We start from the raw sequence: 18,988 nt of genomic DNA, 5'->3' as shown, positions 1-18,988 counted from the left end.
TTCTATATAATTCCATCAGGAATGGCTCTTGGCTAGAAAGCATGTTAGAAAGGGTCTGATAGGGCAACCTGGGTGGCTCAGCAGTTTAGCACCACCTTCAGCCTAGGGCATGATCCTGGAGACCCAGGATTGAGTCTCATGTCAGGCTCCCTGCATGGAGCCTGCTTCTCCCTCTGCCTGTGTCTCTGCCTGTGTGTGTGTCTCATGAATAAATAAATAAAATCTTAAAAAAAATTTTTTTTTAAAAAAGGTCTGATAACTTTGTCTTACCAATACTGTCACAAAGCTCTCTATATTGTACTTTAAAAGGGAAACACCTTTTAACCAAAAGGGTTTTAAGTTTAATACTAGAACTTTCAGCCCTCAGTGAAAAGATGACTAGAAACATGGCAGACAGGACTGGTGCCTCAAATCACTGCCACTATAGGCCTCATTCTTGGGTTAGACTTGAAGCTTTCATCATTTCTGTCCCAGACTCATTGATGAACTTTAGGATCATCAGAAACTTTTAGTTCTTCAATGTATCTATAAAATTTTAAATGTCCTTAAAAAAATCTAGTAAGTCATTTTTTCTCTTCGACATGAATATTTTTAAAATAGCAGGATTTAAAATAATGATACAGAAATGTTGGGGATCAGAACAGTTCCTCAGTCTGTTTCTTTAATGGGATGGTATATATCATTGCAGACATTCTTAGAAAATATAATCAACCACAACTATAATTGGAAAAAAGGAGTGGCAAAACCTCTGTGTGTACATAGTCTGTGTTTTAAGTCTATCCAGTACTTTTGACTTTAACTCTTGTCATCAAGAAAACATTGACATGGCCACGCATGCATTTGTGGCCACTGGTGATTGTGAATAATTTGGGGAAGAAGAAAGATGTTCCTATTGTAGTCCATTTGCTCCTTTTTAAAATTAGCTCTATGGAGGTAAATTTAAATATAAAAATCACCAACTTTAGGTGTGCAATGAAATATATTTAGGCAAATGTATACAGAGGTGGAACCGTCATAATCCTAATACAGAATATTTCTGTCAACTCCAAATTTTCCTCATGCCTATTTGTTGCCTCACACTCATCCCCTGTCCTCGGTTCCTGGTGGCACTCATGTGTCGCTCTAGTGTTTACTTTTCTAGAACATCATGTAAATGAAATCATACAATATGTTTTTGGTGCCTGGCTTCTTTAAGCATACTGATTTTGAGGCTCACTTGTGAGTTATACTTACAGTACCTTGTTCCTTTTTATTCCTACTATTCCTAGTATCCCTGTAAAGCTATAACACAATTCGTTTATCCACTTGGCAGTTAATAGACATTTAGATTGTTTCTAGTTTTTAGCTATTATAAATACATCTTTCAGCCTCATTTTAATCACAACCAAGAAATTCTTCTTTACTGACATTGCTTTTATTCCAGTTTATAAAATATGGCTAGCTACAAATCTGATTAAGTGAAATCATCAGTGTTCTGAGTGAGAACGGAAAGAAACCCAGTTGGGGAAGACCAGCTCAGCTACCCTTCAGGGCACTCTCACACTCCACTGGGACTGACGTCTCATTTTTCTTAGCTTTGGTAGTTTACCCCTTATAGCTTTCTTATCATGTATTCCACCTTCTACTTCCTATTTTAGCCATTTTGAATTCCCTGTCAGGAGCAAGGACTATGCCATATTTGTCATTATTTGACTCCGTGCCTAGCAGAGTGTCTTTCACATAATACAGTTTTGTTAAATATTAAATGAATTGATTTGAATTCTTCCCTAATCCCTCCCTTGGATACATAAGTGGTTTTTATTAATTCTTTCATCCATGATTACATTACCTCTGGAGTGTCATAAAATAGGTTTCCCTAGATCAGAATATTTCAAATACCACCTCTGCCTTCACATCATTTACAATGTAACCTTGAGCAGATTTCTTTTTTCAGCTGTAATGTGAAAGGATGTGATTAGACAGATCTGAGATTCCCTTTCAGTTCTAACATTGTAAGGTTTTATAAAAAGCCTACTAAGTTGGGGCAGCCCCGGTGGCACAGCGGTTTAGCGCCGGCTGCAGCCCAGGGCGTGATCCTGGAGACCCTGGATCGAGTCCCCCATCAGGCTCTCTGCATGGAGCCTGCTTCTCCCTCTGCCTATGTTTCTGCCTCTCTCTCTCTCTCTCTGCATCTCTATAAATAAATAAAATCTTAAAAAAAAAAAAGCCTACTAATTCAGAAAGAACCTACAGGAGGAGAACGCAACATGGGAGTAATGGGGGCTGAAGGGAGGAAATAGGAAAGTACGGGTATGCCATGTTTTTATCCATTAAAAAAAATGTGAACTGGACTTGTGATCATTTCGTACCACAGATATTGAATCATTATGTTGTACACCTGAAACTAATATGTCAATTATACCTCAATTAAAATTATAAAATAATATGTAGTTTCTTAAATACAGTAAAAATTGGAGAAGGATTCAAGAAACAAGACATGGTGTATAACTCAACATTTGTTGGTAGAGCTTTTTTTTTTTTTTAATTTCATTTATTTATTTGAGAGAGCAAAGAGAGTGCACATATAAGAGGCAGGGAGGGGCAGAGGGAGAAGCAATCTCCCTGCTGAACAGAGAGCCTGACCTGGTGCTCAATCCCAGGACCCTGGGATCATGACCTGAGCCGAAGGCAGACGCTTAACTGACTGAGCCACCCAGGCACTTTGGTCGAGTATTCTTTTAAATTGTCTTATTTTATAAGGAGAGGTACAATAACAATAGTTATTTTTTCTATTATAAATTTAGAATATCAGTTATTAGGCAGCTTCTCATGCTAAAAAATGATGTTGAGACCCTTATGTAGAAGAACCATAGCCACAGTTTACCAAGGGTAGCCCCAGTTATCACTATTGTCCTGGTATGATTATCAATAGCTCAAAAATGATGTTGAGACCCTTATGTAGAAGAACCATAGCCACAGTTTACCAAGGGTAGCCCCAGTTATCACTATTGTCCTGGTATGATTATCAATAGCTCTCCTTTTCACTCTCAAATGCATATTGGTTTTGTATCCATTTGTATTGGTGCATTGTATGGCTACCCAGTTTTTAGTGATCTCAGAGCCCCACATCTCCCTGCCTATAACCAGGGGTCTGACCTAAATGTGGTTACTCAGTGGAAGAGTTCACAGTGTTCTTTTTTAGGCTCATTCCTTCAGGAGCATGATCTCCAGCTGACAGAGGCACCAGAGCCACTATCATCCAGGCACTCTTCTTTTTAACATGTCTGAAAAGTTTTTGCCCCCTCATTACCAGCTTGATCAGATTCTCCAGCCTCACTAAAGACTGCACCCTCCCGTCCCCCATGGTAAGGATATAAGAACATCTATTCATTAAGCATTCACTACTGACTTCTTATGTGCCAATCCTAAGGCGGGCTCAGGATTTAGAGACACAAAGATGACAAGAAGCAATAATTCAAGTGTGATAAATGCTATCTTAGTAGGATATATCCATTTACAACATATATTAAGGTCGCTGAGGAAAGAATACTTGATTTAAGAGAGAATGGAAGGAGAGGGGAGAATTTTGAGCAGACTTCAAAGGACCAGGGTACATTGAGTAGAAGGACAGGGGTGGGGGTGGAACTGGATGGTGGGGAAGACATCCCAGGAAAACAGAGACATAAGCAGTGATCCACAGGCAGAAGATGCATGAAGTGACTGGAGAGGCAAAAGGTGGCCTAGTATATCTATTTGTTGCAATATACCAGTTTGGAACTTAGTGTGAGGGAAGACCTTGGAGCAAGTCCAGGGGGGTGTTGTTATTAGAAGCACCAGAAGGGACCTTATTTCACATTTAACGTGGACTCCTGATGATTCCATTTGAGTGAGGTATGGGTATAGTTTCCTTCTGAAATTTTACACCACAACATTACTGCATGCATTGACCAATTTCAATACAGACTTTCCTTATGTTGCTTTATAATTAGAAGCCAATGAATCGAAGCTCCACAGCGGTATGTAGACTACTAGTGATAGCTTTATGGAATTGTTTATTTTTAGTTTGGCAAAGGCAAGGCAGTAAATATCTCAATTAGTAAACTAAAACAGCACGGATGAGAAATGCCCACAAGGAGATAAGGAGTTAGAAATAACTAAGTCAGTTAATTAAAGGAAACCCTCATTTCACTTACCCATATTTAGAGTATGAGGAACAAACCTAATGTGTGTGTGTGTGTGTGTGGTGTCAGTATCTACACTGCTGCCAGCAATGTGATCCTGTACATTCTTCAGCTTCTAATTGTTTAGACAGTTTCTTTCTTTAGGAACCACTGTGATGGGATATTGACCTGGTGGGATGACCCATCTCAAGGAGTCAATATCCCATCACCCAGGGGTGGGATATTGTCTTGGACTGTGGCATATTCTCATCTTGGAAATTCTCTCAAGTGACCCAAAAGGGGTCTTATTATGAAATGCTGGGGGAAGTTATTCATTTTCATATTCATATTTATATTCCCATTATGTGGCCTAATGTGTGAAGATGTATACTGAAAACATGCACGTGGCAGAAGCATTTATTTGCTTCTAGATAGGATCTCCTACATTCTATCTGAGATTCCATTTTAAGTTGGAGAGGAAAAGCAGAGTGGTCTACAAAGCTTAGTTTCAAGAATTTAAGTTTTGGTGTATTGAATCATGCCTTTTGTGGAACCACAAGATCCGTAGGAAATCTGACCATTCAAAAGCTAAAACAACAATTGGTGGCACAGAACGTTGACAGTCTTAACCAAAAAGGGGGTATGTGTTTTAAAGTTACAAAATATTCAGAGGTCATGATGTTTTGATTTTTAAAGTTGTATACTTTAGTCCCTTTCAATGTATGGCATGTATTGAATACGGTATGAAAGGTCCTTTGGCTTTTCCCCTGCAGGGGGTGGGGAGGGATTGCGGGAGAGTCTGGCAATGATTGTTGTCTTCTTCTGCTTCACAATTTACAATGTATCAGCTCTCTGTGGTCTGTAGGGGAAATGGTGGGCCTTGATGCATCTGTAGATTACATTTCTGTCTGTCTCCTCTCTGCTTTGTAGACTGGAAAAAGATAGCATTCAGCAGAGCTTTAGCAACGAAGCAAAGGCTCAAGCCCTTCAGGCCCAGCAAAGAGAGCAGGAGCTGACACAGAAGATACAGCAAATGGAGACCCAGCATGACAAAACTGGTAGGTGGTAGGGAAAGATTAGAGCCTGGGCACTGGCTCACAAGCCAGGCCCACGCCTTACTGTGAAATGACATCAGGAACACCTGTAACCTTTGGCTGGCCGAAGGGAGCAGATGCTAACTACACCGGAGATTCCGAATTACATATTAGTTAGCGTTTAAAAGAGAAAATGGAAAGTATTGCCCACTGTCTGTTGATTTCAGAGTGCTGCTCTCACATCTGTTGCACCATCTGGATTATGAGTTTATTTACCTGTGTTCAAGAAACGTAAAGCTGAGAGAGACCACAACAAAGTAGAAAAACAAAGGGCTTGTTTTTGGCTGGGTTTTCAGGCACACATGTTATATAAAAAAATAGCATCAGAAGCTCTGCGGGAAATGCTCTGAGCTTACAGTTAGAGTCTCCTGAATAGCATTGAACAGTTCCCACAGTACACACATTATAGCTACTCTAAAAGCCTAATGAGTTTGCTTCAGCATCCAAACTGGAGAAAAGCTTTAGCCATTAATCGGTTCTTAATTCACTGTCGCAGCTGGATGTAATTCAGTGGCTCCAAATTGATATGTTCCTTTATTTAATCTTTGCAGCTTCGAACATTTTTAGCATTTGTATGATTTCCCCACCTCCCCCAGCCCAATCTAGAGTGATGTTTAATCCTTTGCATTCTTCAAGTTCTCAAACTGCTGTGAAAATTCACTAATACAAGGCATTGACCACAGCTGGCAGCTTGGCTAAAAATTGCCATCTTTCATCACATCGGTGCTATTTTGCAGACTGAGTTGGCCAGTAACTCTTTACCTTTAATTTGAAAGTAAAATGCACTTTTGTTCAAAGCAGGCAGTTTGATGTGTTCAGTCGGAGCATTCTGTGGTTCCTTTCACTTTTGAGTTGTGTGTTCACAGACAGTGTTAGTCAAAACAAGACCATGTCAGTCATTATAATTCCACACCACATACTCCAAGCTGATTGTACTATTAAAACAAAAGTTTAATTGATCCTGTCTCTTCCAGAAAAATGTTGCTTAATTTTTAGTGCCTTGGTTTATTTTGCTTTGTAGATTATATGCTTTTTGCCAATAAATAGCTAAAATCAGAAAGAAATAAACGGATTTGTTAAACCTTACACTTAAAGATAATTTTTACATGATCTCCTGTGCACTATTTTTGATGACATGGTAAAAAAAATTATTGCTTATCCTATAGGTGAAAAATTGTAGGATAAAATTCATTAAATCATTTATTTGCTTCTAAAAGGCAAATGTCATATTGATTGACTCACATGATTCCCTCTAGCATTTTTCCAGAATCAGTAGTTGTTTGTCCAGTAAGAATAAGAGGAGGAAATCCTAGGAAAAATTAGTGTTTACCCCTCCTGCTCGCAAGATTCTAGTAAGCAAGGAGTGTTGAGCAGAATCTCTGATTCTAAATACTCCGTGAGAATATTTAACTGTTAAGAGCTCCTTAAGGACACTTCCTTTTATTTTGTACAGATATATCACACTCTCTTCAGTTCCTTTGACCAGATCTTCAGTGAAACTCATACTGTTGACAATGAAATCCAAATTTGAAGGAAAATCATGTATTTTACCTTCATAATTAAAGAAGTATATGCAAGGGGTTGGAACAGTGAGATACGTGGGCGAATATGAAACATAAAGTACGAATTACAGTATAGAAGAGAGTTCCTCCATTATTTTAGTTATGAATTATCTAATTGTGATCATTTTTGACAGTTTATAGTAAAATTGTTAAAATAAAAATATAATATCTTGCGTATTACAAAGATACAGGCATCTATGGCTTCAGTTGAGATATCTGACAGTTTATCAACACCTTAAAACATTACCCCAAGCTAGAGTGATCAAAAATGTTTTCGGTGTGTAATTATTAGACAAATTAATGCCTCCCAAGATTCAGTGTCTTTCCGGGTGAGTGGTCCTTTGACTTAGGACCTTGAAATTGACCAAGTGGCTTACCAGAAATGGGTAGCAGTCTTAGCACTTTTACCAATCTACATATGGAAGCCCTGCAGAATTACAACCATAAATATCTTATATTGGTGGGGGGTTTATTGTTATTTCTAGAAAATGAACAGTATTCATTGCTGACCTCCCAGAATACATTTTTGACAAAGTTAAAGGAAGAGTGCTGTGCATTAGCCAAGAAACTGGAGCAAATCTCTCAGAAAAGCAGGTAGGTAATGTTACACAATACTTTCAGAGCACTGTTTGTGTGAATACTGTCATTTTTTTTCTTAAAAAACAGTATTTCCACTATTTGAAGCTAATGTCAAAATTAGATATGTGTTGACATATTTCCTGTAAAAATATTTTCTCTGTATGACAGTTTCTTAATTATCCATACAGACACCTAGGTGTTTTTTCATGATTATGTGTATGTACTATTATTTGACTTTTTTTAATGTTCAGAATTGATAATTATAAAACTTCAGAACACAAAGTTCAAGATGGCAAGTATTTTAATAAAGGATTCAGATAAATCAATCAAGCAGTTTTAAAGTCTTACGTTGGTACAGTTAACATTTTAATCTGTTATCACAGTGCTCCACGAACACCCAGAAGCTGTTTCTAGGTCAAATGATAATAGATGAAATGTGTATCTATAAAAATGAAAGTAGGTGATACTTGAAAATAAATAAACCCAAACCATCCTTTTGTTCTCCTAAAATTGACTTGTTTTACAGTAACAGCTATCATTCATTTTGTAGATACACTGTTCTTTTATGAGATACATTGATTGGGATCTTCATAAATTATTTTCTGCACATTTTCTAATCATATTACTTCCCATGGATGGATGATTTTATACTCTAAATGACAAGAAGTCTGAATTCTCATCTCAGCTCTGAGAGTGTGTAATCTTAGGCAAATTTACTTGACCTGCTTAAACTGTGCTTTCCTCTTATAAATGAATGATATTGGATAGAATCACTTTGAACTGAACTATAAAAGGCATCATTCATGTAGCTAACTAGACATCAGATGTCCCATTAAAATACAACCTAATGGAAAAATAACCTGTAGATATCTTCTATTTTTTTCTGAAGCTCACTAAGATCTACACAGAGCAAGTGATAGAGCTCAACAAACTTCTGACTTAGGTATCTCATTCAGAATTTCCAAGAGAATCAGAGCAAATCTGATCAACCTGAGCCTTATCTTGGGTTCCTGCATCAATGAGGTGGCTTAGCTGATGGAATCCCCATCCCTGAATCATGTAGGAAACCAGAATGCTTATGAATCCAGTTCGTTCTGCTCATAGGAAGACAGAGCCTCCTAAAAAGCACCAGAATATGCTCTGACATGTGCACTTCCTTAGCAATTACTAATTATTATTTTTTAAAGATTTTATTTATCTATTCATGAGAGAAACAGAGAGAGAGAGGCAGAGACACAGGCAGAGACAGAAGCAGGCTCCATGCAGGGAGCCCAACGTGGGACTTGATCGTGGGACTTGATCCCGGGACTCCAGGATCACGCCCTGGGCTGAAGGCAGGCGCTAAACCACTGAGCCACCCAGAGATCCCCAGCAATTACTAATTAAATATCTTGTTTGGGTAGAGAACAAGCTCAGGGTGCCAAAATCCCAGATATTTTCAGGAAGTTTGACAGGGAAACCCAAATGATTTTTTCATGGAAGAGACCCTTATATCAATAGTAGCTATTGCTAATTAGAAATATTTAATTTGCCTCACATAAACTCCAAAGTAAAGGATTTGTTAGAAATAAACAAAAAAAGACTATCATATAATTTAAGAAAAAGTTATATTGGTCTGGGACTTAAAGGATTGTACTATCTTAAGATTCTTTGTGATCAATTATTAATTACCTTGCTCTCTAAGAAGATGTAATTCTGGAGATCGCAGCATATAAAGAGAAGGACGTGTACTATGCTTGGTATATGTTATTTAATTCTTACAACTTGAGACAGGAATTATTATCTTCTTTTACATGTGAGGGAGCCAATACTCAGAGTATTTAAATAGCTGGAAAGTGGGAGAGCTAGAGTCTATCATAGATATTTCTAGTTCCAAGGCCTATAATCTTTCTTGTAATAAGTATAATATTTTATATCTACTACCAAAGAAAATCGAGGCCAAAGTAGTGATAATGAAGAAGTTTGGGAAAGAAAAATTCTTATTTAAATTCCCCTGGAGAAGTAGGCATGCTTGTCATGGGAGGGGAGCCTGTGAGCCTGGGTCAACCTGTGCCCTGTGCCCCAGGCCCTCTTTTTGCTGATCTAAATCTATTCATTTACCCTGTACAGACTGAACCTCAGGCCTTCTCCACCTCCTCTTGCTTTGGATCCCTCCGGTGTCTGACCACTACTGTGTTGAGTGTGTTCCTCTATGTCTGACACACACATGGCACTCAGTACATATTCACTGACTAAATGAATGAAACAGGTATGGTTTTACACCCTCATATCTTGCCCTGATTCTGGTCCCAACCTATTCCTTTGTTGATGACAGGCAAGGTGCAGTAAAAACCATTTCAGAATTCAGGAAGAACTAGGTTTGACTATCACTTGGCTGCGTGACCTTGGGTACATTGCCTAATATCTCTAAACTTAAGCTTCTCCATCTACAAAATATATATTTTTTTAATTATTGATTGATTGACTGATTGAGAACATGAAGGGGGTCAGGAGGGGCAGAGGGAGAAGAGAGAGAGAATCTCAAATAGGCTCCACACTCAGTGTGGAGCTTGACCCTGAGATCATGACCTGAGCTGAAACCAAGAGTCAGATGCTTAAGTGACTGAGCCACCCAGGTGCCCCTAAAACATTTCTAAAACTATGTTGCAAGATTGTTGTGGGAATTAGAAATATAGAGAGATACATGGATCCACACATATACATACATGCGTATATAAATCACCTAGCATGGTGCTTGACACACAAAAGTGTAACCATAGGTGATAGCACTGTTTTAAGGTCTTGACTAGAGCAGTTTGGATTTGACTTTGATCTAGCCATTACTGTCTTTGCCAGGGAGGGTCTGAGTGCCATTCTGACAGACATAAACTCTATACCACAAGGAAAACCTTTTTTAAAGGCAAAGTAGGATCAGGAAAATGTGGATCTGATTGTGTTTCAAGTCCTGCTCTGATGGCTGGTTTTGTAAATCTGAAGAATTCAAATAGGCATCTACTGTAATTTTACATGTTTATCCAAAACTAAGTCCTGGCGATCGTAAACATTCAAGAAACCGTTACTTATATTTGTTAAAACTTTTAAGAGCTCCCAAAGTTTTTTAAATATTCATTTTGTGTGTCTCACAAGAAAGTGGTACATATGATAAAGATTGTTTTTTACTCTTAATTTCTTGTCCACTGAGTCTCTTTTCTTTCTGGCTCCCTCCATGAAGACTATGACATTTTCAAAATGCATACAACATTTATCATTTGATTTTGACATTACCTTTTGCTTTGAATTCACCTATATAACTTGAAGGGATCAGAGTATTTCTTTTTAAATAAAGATTATAAACTTAGGAAGCCCTATAGATACTCTCCAGGAGCTCTGTATATCCTATACTAAACTTTGGATAAATGATTTTTCCTGCATTTTGAGGTAAGGAAAATCTTGGAGTTTTTGGAGCTTTCTAAAGTGTTGTCATTGTGGAACTTCAGTCTCCAAAATAATTAAATCACATGGTAATTTTGAACCTGCTTTTCCTCAGAGTACTACAGTAATATTTTTTTTAAAGTAGGTATATTTATTCTGTATTGATCAACAATTGAAACCAATTTTTTGACTCCCTTTTTCTTAAACGTGACATTTCTCTAAGAGTTCCATGTTATTTATAATCCCATATTAACCAAATGGAGTCACACCATTTATAATAAGCTTTATTTTTTTTTTACTCACAGATCCAGCCCTTTAACCAGAGCCCATGCAGTCCCTAGGAAAGCTGACAGTCTGGGCTCACCATTCCGTAGGCTCTAACTCGTTACCCCAGCCTCGTGTTAGGCTGCTCTGTGGAAGTGTTTAGAAATGGGTCCTCCGTGTGTGTCCATTTACATGTTTTTTCCCCAAGTAACGTAGGTCGTCTTGTGGCAGCGCCTTGTCCTCCCATTGTCTGGAAGCCCTCCGCAGTGATTAGCACGCTACTTTGTGCACCGCGCATTCCACACCGCTTGGGTGGTGTCTTTAACTCTCGGGTTTGTGAATGGCACATCCCATTTTCAGACTAAAAATGAACTGCCGATTCTGTGCATTTTATATAGCTTGTTTCTGACCATGAGACGAAGAGAATTAGTTCCATTTTGTTTTTAATTGGCACCAGGCAGACACTCTGGCTAATTTTAGTTGATGCTCCCATAAACTTTAGCTACCCTTTCGTCTTTATTCTCCAGAACCCTGGGAGCTTATTACAGCTATAGGGTTGTTTTTGAGGGTGGTTAAGTGGAGCTTTTAAAATATTTCTGGGGCAACTGTGATTTCTGTTTATCAGAGTGAGGGAAGTGTTCCCTCTCTGCAGGCGCTTGGATGAATCAGCAGTAAAATGTTCAGAGTGCAGTTTGTAGTGCTCTGACCGTGGCCTGGGAAGAGCTGAGAAGTGTTGGGCGCTGGGAGGCATGAGCCTCTGCCAGCTGCAGGGTGAAGATCCAGCCTGTTCTCCGTTGCAGCCCCTGGGCACTTGCATGTTGGAGAGACAGGCTAGCAGCGAGCACAGAACCCCGGTCTACATGGTGGTTTTGCTTCTCTTCTTTCTTTCCCGTCATTGTCACTTTCTGGGTTGCTAGGCTTATGGATTGATGTCTAACACTGCCCATTGTGTATTTGTGATTTGCGTTTTGTAATTAAGAGGAACAATGGGAGTCCATTGGGTCTCGTTATATATAATGGTTGGTTTAATTTGTTTCACTTCTATCTTGTTAATTGTAAATTGATCATTAAGATTTGAATTCTAATCTGTCACCAGGGTTGTGGGTATTGAGGCTAGAGCAATGATCCTGGTTTTAATCACTGATGATGAGAAACAAATTTTATAATTTTGGTACATATTGCAGTTCATATATTTTAACACTGTATTTTATGGTGTTATAAATATTGTTAAATGACTTTTAGTGTAGTTTTACTGTGTGGACTATAATGTATAAATTATATTACTGTTTTGGCAACACTCAGTATCCAACTGTGTGAGTTTAATTGAAGTAAAGAACACACACCCGGTTGAACTATTTTTTCCCCCCGCATATTTAGATGATGTTAGGTTGGGATGCTGCACAAATTATGTTCTGCAAGGAGAGACTCATACTGGCTTCTGCTAATTGTCACCAAAAGTTAAGTGAGAATCTAAAAGAATAAAAAATTAAGGGGTCAGGTTTTCCCTTAAAAAGCAATTTTCATTGTAATCGTAATTGTAGTAGTAAAATATTATACTTCATGCAAGTGCCACTATACAATATAACTGGTATATAAAAATGCAGGGAAAAGTTCATGCTTCTGTGAAGCCAGGAATTACCTAAATTTTCTATAAAAATGGATTAGAGTCAATTATTCTTTTATATGACATTGGGATAATCATGCCACATGTAATCTTGAATCAACACAGAAACTTGTGCTGGAAGTTTACTCTCTGAACTTTGCAAACTACTAGTTCTTTCAATATATCATGGGCCCTAGACAGACAAATGATGATGTCCATATGTATTTGCCAAATTTTTATCAAACATTGCAAATTGTAAGGCAAATTACCATTATAAACAAAAGGAGGGGAGAAACCCCAAAATATGCAAAGCAGAAAAAAATATAGCAGTAAAATACCTGATAGTAATGTGCACTTTACAAAATAACATTTACCTTTTTATGGTCATGCAAGAAATCCTCAATATAGGACATTTGGCTATAACTATAAAGAAAAATTAAGAAAATATTTTCTTTTGACATTACCATCCAGTGAAGTATATTGTTCAGCTGTGAAGTATCTCCTTTCAGTAAGTTTGTGTGTGAATGTATGGGCACATGCATTCACCTGGTGAGTGAGTTCTGTATATACAGTTTGTATCCTGCTTTTCACTTACTGTCATCTGGTGAACATTTGTCTACATCACTACTCTGGAAACTTTTAATTGAATCATTCATATGCATGATACTTCATTAGACATTTAAGATGTTTCCAGTTTTTAACTGTTATGAAGAATACAATAATAATTTTGTCCATAACTCTGAATTTTTTTTGCTGATTCCCTTAGGCAAGATGCCTAACAGGGGATCGCTGGTCCAGAGACCCTGAACTTGTCTCTTTTTTTGTTGCAATAATTTGGACCCTTTTTAAGGCTGTTGAGGTGGATGACTTTGATCAGGTGCTACATTAAATTCTCAGTATACATGTACCTGTATCAATATGTAACACAAACAGGCGAGGTTTAAAAAAGAAAAAGTGAGAGGCAGTATTGTACAGTGGGTGGGACAACCCCTTTAGAGTTGGACAGGCCAGTGTTTGTATCTGGGCCGGGCTAATCACCATTTAGGTGACCTCCTACTTATCTCAAAGAGAAAAGGAAATAAACACGTACCTTGAAGAATTAATTGTGATCATATAAAAAGGATGCATTCAGCTATCTGGAAGAGACTAGGCATGCACTAAATATTTAACTGGAATCTGGCTTTGTTATGCATTTTTAAAATAATAGTAGAAATTGAGTATTTTATAAATGTTTATTGACCTCTGTGAATATTTTTCATATTCCTCATATTTGTTTTTAATTGGAATTTTGCTGGAGAGTGGAATAGCACTTTATTAAATGAGGCTTCTAATACTCGTTTGTCTCATTTTTTATGTGTTCCCAGTTCTTGTTTTAATTTTGAAATTTTTATTCCCAGTTCCTTTTGGTTTTCATGAATTGTTTTCAAAATCAAAATGACTTTCAGTTTTTTTTTGTTCAGGTTTATTGAGAAATAATTGACATACATCACCATCTAGGTTTAAGATGTAGAGCCTGATGGTGAGGTTTATATGTATTATGACATGATGGCCACAATAGATTCAGCTAAAGTGACTTTATTTTTTGTCTTAAATCTATGTCCATTGTAAAAACTCAAAAAACATGGAAAAGGAAAATAAATTTTTAAAAATTCCTAATTTTGACACCTAGAAAGAATCAATATTAAAATGTAATATACACATCAAAATATTTTAAGGGGGGGGGAAGGTATTCTTAATTATAAAATGGTATCACTTTTATAGATGCTGATTTTTCAATATTTTCCTTTCTTACCAGTATATCATATTTTTAGGTCAATAAATCATATTTCTCAGTTAATAAATAGTGCCACCAACAGATAGCTCTCACTGTCAGTATAGCCTCTTGATGTTCCTTTGTATAAATAATGTAACCAATCTTCTGTTGACACATTTCTAGATTCAGTTTCCATATATTGGGTTGCAGAGCAAGGCTGCTTCTAGAAAGAATTGCTACTGTGAACATTATGATTTTTTTGTATGTAAAGGTTTTGTATTTTTATATTGTAAAATCTATGTTTCGTTTGTGATTGTTCTTTTAAAAAGTGACTTTTTTTTTTTTTTCCCCTGGGGAAATAACTGAGAACAGATAAATATTCCTCTGCATGTTTTCCTAATCCAGGTTAAGGATATTTGTTGTCTTTTTGGAGTTTATTTTAGTACATAGTACATGTTGTGGCAGGAGATACTAATCTTGGAAGAACACTAACTTAACAATTTCTTATAACTCCCTTAAATTACCAGATATTGTATGTGATTTTGAAAGGAGAAGCATAAATCATTATTAACTGATTTGGACTATTTCAAATATAGGTAAATTCTTATTAAGAGAAGCAAACGTAGATTAAGTGCTTGATCTGAGCTTGAAAAAGAGATAATCCCTGCTCTCATGTATAATCTAATAAGAAAGATAGGCATCGAGCCACAGTTCAGAGGAATAAATTATAAGCTAATACATGCATAAAAGCTGGGGGTAGTTTTAAAAAATGTGCTGACATATTGAGAACTGCAAAGTATTGATCAGAGCAAGCTTCCTTTGAGATGAACCTGGAACCAAAATGAAACAAAATGAGGAATGAGGTGAATGGAAAGTGGGAAATTGCTTCATACAATGAGGCCACTTGGTCCTTGGGATGAATTCTAAGCAAATCCACATCTCTTCTTGACCAAGAAGAAAAGGCTCTCTCACCTAATGGAAGAATCCTTTCATTGGAGAGACATCATTCTGCTTCAAATGTCTTACTTAAACTTTAAGAAACAACCGGTCGTTAACTGTATGCAAGAGCTTTAAACTTTCAGTACCTGTGAGGCAGTGGGGCATGGTGGGGGGGCGGGGGGCACAGGGACCATGTTGAACCAAAAACAAGGACAGGGATATGGTTTTTCTCAGATAGGTATCTTTCTGATCTTTAAATTTTGAGACTTGAGATAATCCTCCAAGATACTGAAGAGGTAGCATATTTCCTGAGAGACGTGAATCATTACCTAAGGAGCCCTCTGTGATCCCAAATGAGATGTGTGAAGGCAGAAAGAAGATTGGATAAATAGAACCTGATGTGGCAAAATGGAGGAAGGCAAATCTTATGTGTCTCCAGAGGAGCAACTTGCGAATGAAAGAAACTGATCTGCTCTCGGGATACCAGAAAAATTCGGAAGGCAGAAGTGGAGCATAGGACTGAAACCAAAATCAACAGTTCTACTCCCCACCCTACCCAGCCATGACTATCCTCCTCCACCCAGCAAACTGGGGGCTTCCTCTCTGAAGACATTAAACAAACCAGCAGGCTCTGCTTAAAATAGAGGCACTGAAGGCAGCATAGAGAAATTAATATTGACGTCTGCATTCTGAAAGGTGAGATCCCTACCTCTCTATCTCCGACCGGCTCGTAGACCACTGCTGGCAAGGGTCAGACAGAACAAGCAGGGAGCCGGAGGATTCTGCTCTTGAGAAGCAAAAGAGCCACAGAGGAAAGAATTGTACACACTGGTATTAGGAATCTCCCACTGAAAAGGGTGGCTTCACATTCTGTCAATCTACACTAAATCCCACTCATCTGGGGACAATAAATGTATACCAGTGCATATGTGATCATAATCAAGTACTTAGCCAGCAAAGACCAATATTGAGATAATCACATGATATAAATGTGGCTATTGCTTTAACTACACATTGAAATACTAGTAATTATATTGACAAGCTGGAGATGGGGCCGGGGGAGGTGGTGGGGTAGGGGAATGTCATTTTTCATTATTATGCTTTTTGGAACTATATGATTTTAATCATGTGCCATTATATTAGCTATGTTAATTAAAAGAAGCAATGCTCCATCCTAGAGATTAGGCCTGGGGTTGCTTCTGTCGCAGCATGGTGGCTGGCCTATAATAGGCACTCAATAAATATTGGGTATGAATATGAATCATTATCATTTTTGTGTTGTTCCTGGAAGAAGCCATCTCTTTCAGAGTAAATCATTATTCCTTTCTCTGTCTCCCACTTGAGTGCCTGCAATGCATATATTCCTCCACTAGATATTTTGCAATTTCTGAAATATTCTGTTTTACATAAAATATTTACACCATCATTTTTAAGCATGAGACTTAAGAGAATGCCAAGGTTATACAGTAAAAACATGCTCTGTAATAAATACTTTAACATCCATCATTTCTGTGTTTTTACCTCTCTAGATCTGAAATAGCTCAGCTCAGTCAAGAGAAAAAGTATACATATGACAAACTGGAAAAGTTACAGAGAAGAAATGATGAATTGGAGGAACAGTGTGTCCAACATGGAAGACTACATGAGATAATGAAGCAAAGGTAATAAGGCTTAAGTAATCAACTGACATGCCGTATCTTAAAGGTGTTGGGTTCAAAATCAGAATGAAATTGATGTGGAATAAATAGAATTCATGGCCACCGTGGCACTCAAGAGACATGTCAAAATCTAATGTTCTTAAGTATTTATGCTTTCTCAACTTAGATTGTTCTTATAATACAGAGGGGAGAGCATATCTTCTCTTTATTATTCTCTAGACATAGATTTAACAGAGGGCATTGTAGGAGAACCATCTGACTTTAAGGTGTAAGTCGGTAATGTAATATGAAGGGATTTCATAGTTTCATGTGTTTTTTGTAAGATAAAATAAGTAAGAAGGTCAGGTATCTCTTTTTTTAAGATTTATTCATTTACTTAAGAGAGCAAGTGTGCACGCTTGAGTGGGGGGATGGAGAGAAAATCCCCAAGCAGACTCCCTGCTGAGCAAGGAGCCTGACATGGGGCTGGATCCCTCCACCCTGAGATCATGACCTGAGCTGAAACCAAGAGTTGGATGCCCAACTAACCGAGGGTATTGCTCGAGTCAGGATTGACTCCAAACCCTCTGATTCTTCCTAGTGGTGTGCCTTGGAGCAAGCTACTTGACCTCCCTCAGCAAGTGTCTTCATCTGTGTACTGGGGCTAATAGTGACCGCTTTGCAGTTTGAGATCAAAATCAAATGTATGTCAAGCACCTAGCTCCTAACAGCCACCTTCCAAATGGCACCAATGATATTTGCTCCCTTTTTCTGGATGAAGAAACATAAGCTGCTCAGAGAGACTAATGGATTTGCCCCAAGGGACAGATTGAGGAGGTGGTAGAGTTCACACGTGGATCTTGATCATTCAACTCCAGATTCCTTTCCTGTTTAGTGCAGTTCTTTTGTAATAAACACAGCCTCTTCTCGATTTCTATAAATGTGTCATATAAAATTTCTGTACAATGGTGGATTCCCGAGGGGCAAAAAGTCAGTATTTACACCCTGCAATGAATTGATTGCGGTAGATTTGGACTCCACGTGGCGATCGCAGCGGGTTTGCAGCGGTTTTCTTGGTCTGCAGCCCCCCATTCCTATCCCATTCACCAGACATTCCACACCTCTGTTTTGGAAGCACTTGATAAAATTGAGAGGAAAATGAAAATGGATATAGACTCCTTTTATTTTGTTTTTATTTTTTTATTTTAAAGATTTTATTTATTTATTCATGAGAGACACAGAAAGAGAGGCAGAGACACAGGCAGAGGGAGAAGCAGGTTCCATGCAGGGAGCCCGACATAGGACTCGATCCCGGAACTCCAGGATCACTACCTGAGCCAAAGGCAGATGCCCAACCACTGAGTCACCCAGGCGTCCCTATTTTAAAATTAAAAGTCAACATAGAGTCCTTGGGGAGGGGGTAAATATTTTATAATTTTGATCACTTGCTCTATTGAGAAGAAGAAAGGCAGTCAGAGAATGGCACTGCTTTTCAGTCACTGAAATATTAAAATACGGGTGTATTTGGGAGGTATTAATCATTCATTTATTTACTCATTAAAAGATTTACTTAAACTCAGAGATACTGTTTTAGGCCAGACTAAAATATTTTAGGTTTTATGGGCCATATGTGATTTCTGTCAGAAAGTCCTTTTTGTTTTGTTTTTGTATTTTATAACCTTTAGGAAAGCCAAACCATTCATAGCTAGAGGGCCAACAAAACGAGCCAGAGGATTTGCCCTGGCCCTTGGGCTGCAATTTGCCATACTAGGCAACCAAAGCTTCTTTGTAATATTTATTTTTCTTAAATTTGTGTTAGAGTCCACAAAACGCACTCACCCATGTTATCTTACTGGAAAGTAGCTGTAACTATCCTCCGTTTCCAGATATATAATGGAAGCTTGGAAATCTACATTTGCCAACTGAAGGTTAGGCACCAAATTAATCATTCATTCATTCATTCATTCTGCAGGTATTTATTGATCACTCTCATGTGTCATGTTCTCC

General features: G+C 37.9%; 1 protein-coding gene across 15 annotated transcripts in view; it reads left to right on the top strand.

Moving 5' to 3' along the window:
* The window catches only part of SDCCAG8 (SHH signaling and ciliogenesis regulator SDCCAG8), a 236,079-nt gene that overhangs the window by 146,010 nt on the left and 71,081 nt on the right, over positions 1-18,988 (top strand). For 10 of the 15 annotated variants that reach the window (XR_013381776.1, XR_013381777.1, XM_077901440.1 and 7 more), the window contains 3 exons: positions 5,070-5,197; positions 7,281-7,389; positions 16,874-17,005. Coding sequence is in view for 10 of the 15 variants with exons in the window: in XM_077901440.1 (XP_077757566.1) it covers positions 5,070-5,197; positions 7,281-7,389; positions 16,874-17,005 (369 nt within the window). In the remaining 5 variants the exon portion in view is untranslated. Of the gene's footprint in view, positions 1-3,181; positions 3,345-5,069; positions 5,198-7,280; positions 7,390-9,483; positions 9,623-16,873; positions 17,007-17,582; positions 17,877-18,988 lie in introns of those variants that run through there. The other 5 variants (XR_013381778.1, XM_077901439.1, XR_013381779.1 and 2 more) reach the window with 5 other exon arrangements.

The sequence above is a fragment of the Canis aureus genome, chromosome 6, assembly GCF_053574225.1.
Source record: "Canis aureus isolate CA01 chromosome 6, VMU_Caureus_v.1.0, whole genome shotgun sequence".
Classification (NCBI taxonomy): domain Eukaryota; kingdom Metazoa; phylum Chordata; class Mammalia; order Carnivora; family Canidae; genus Canis; species Canis aureus.
Note: the sequence above shows the minus strand (reverse complement) of the source record. Positions and strands in the feature narration are given on the sequence as shown.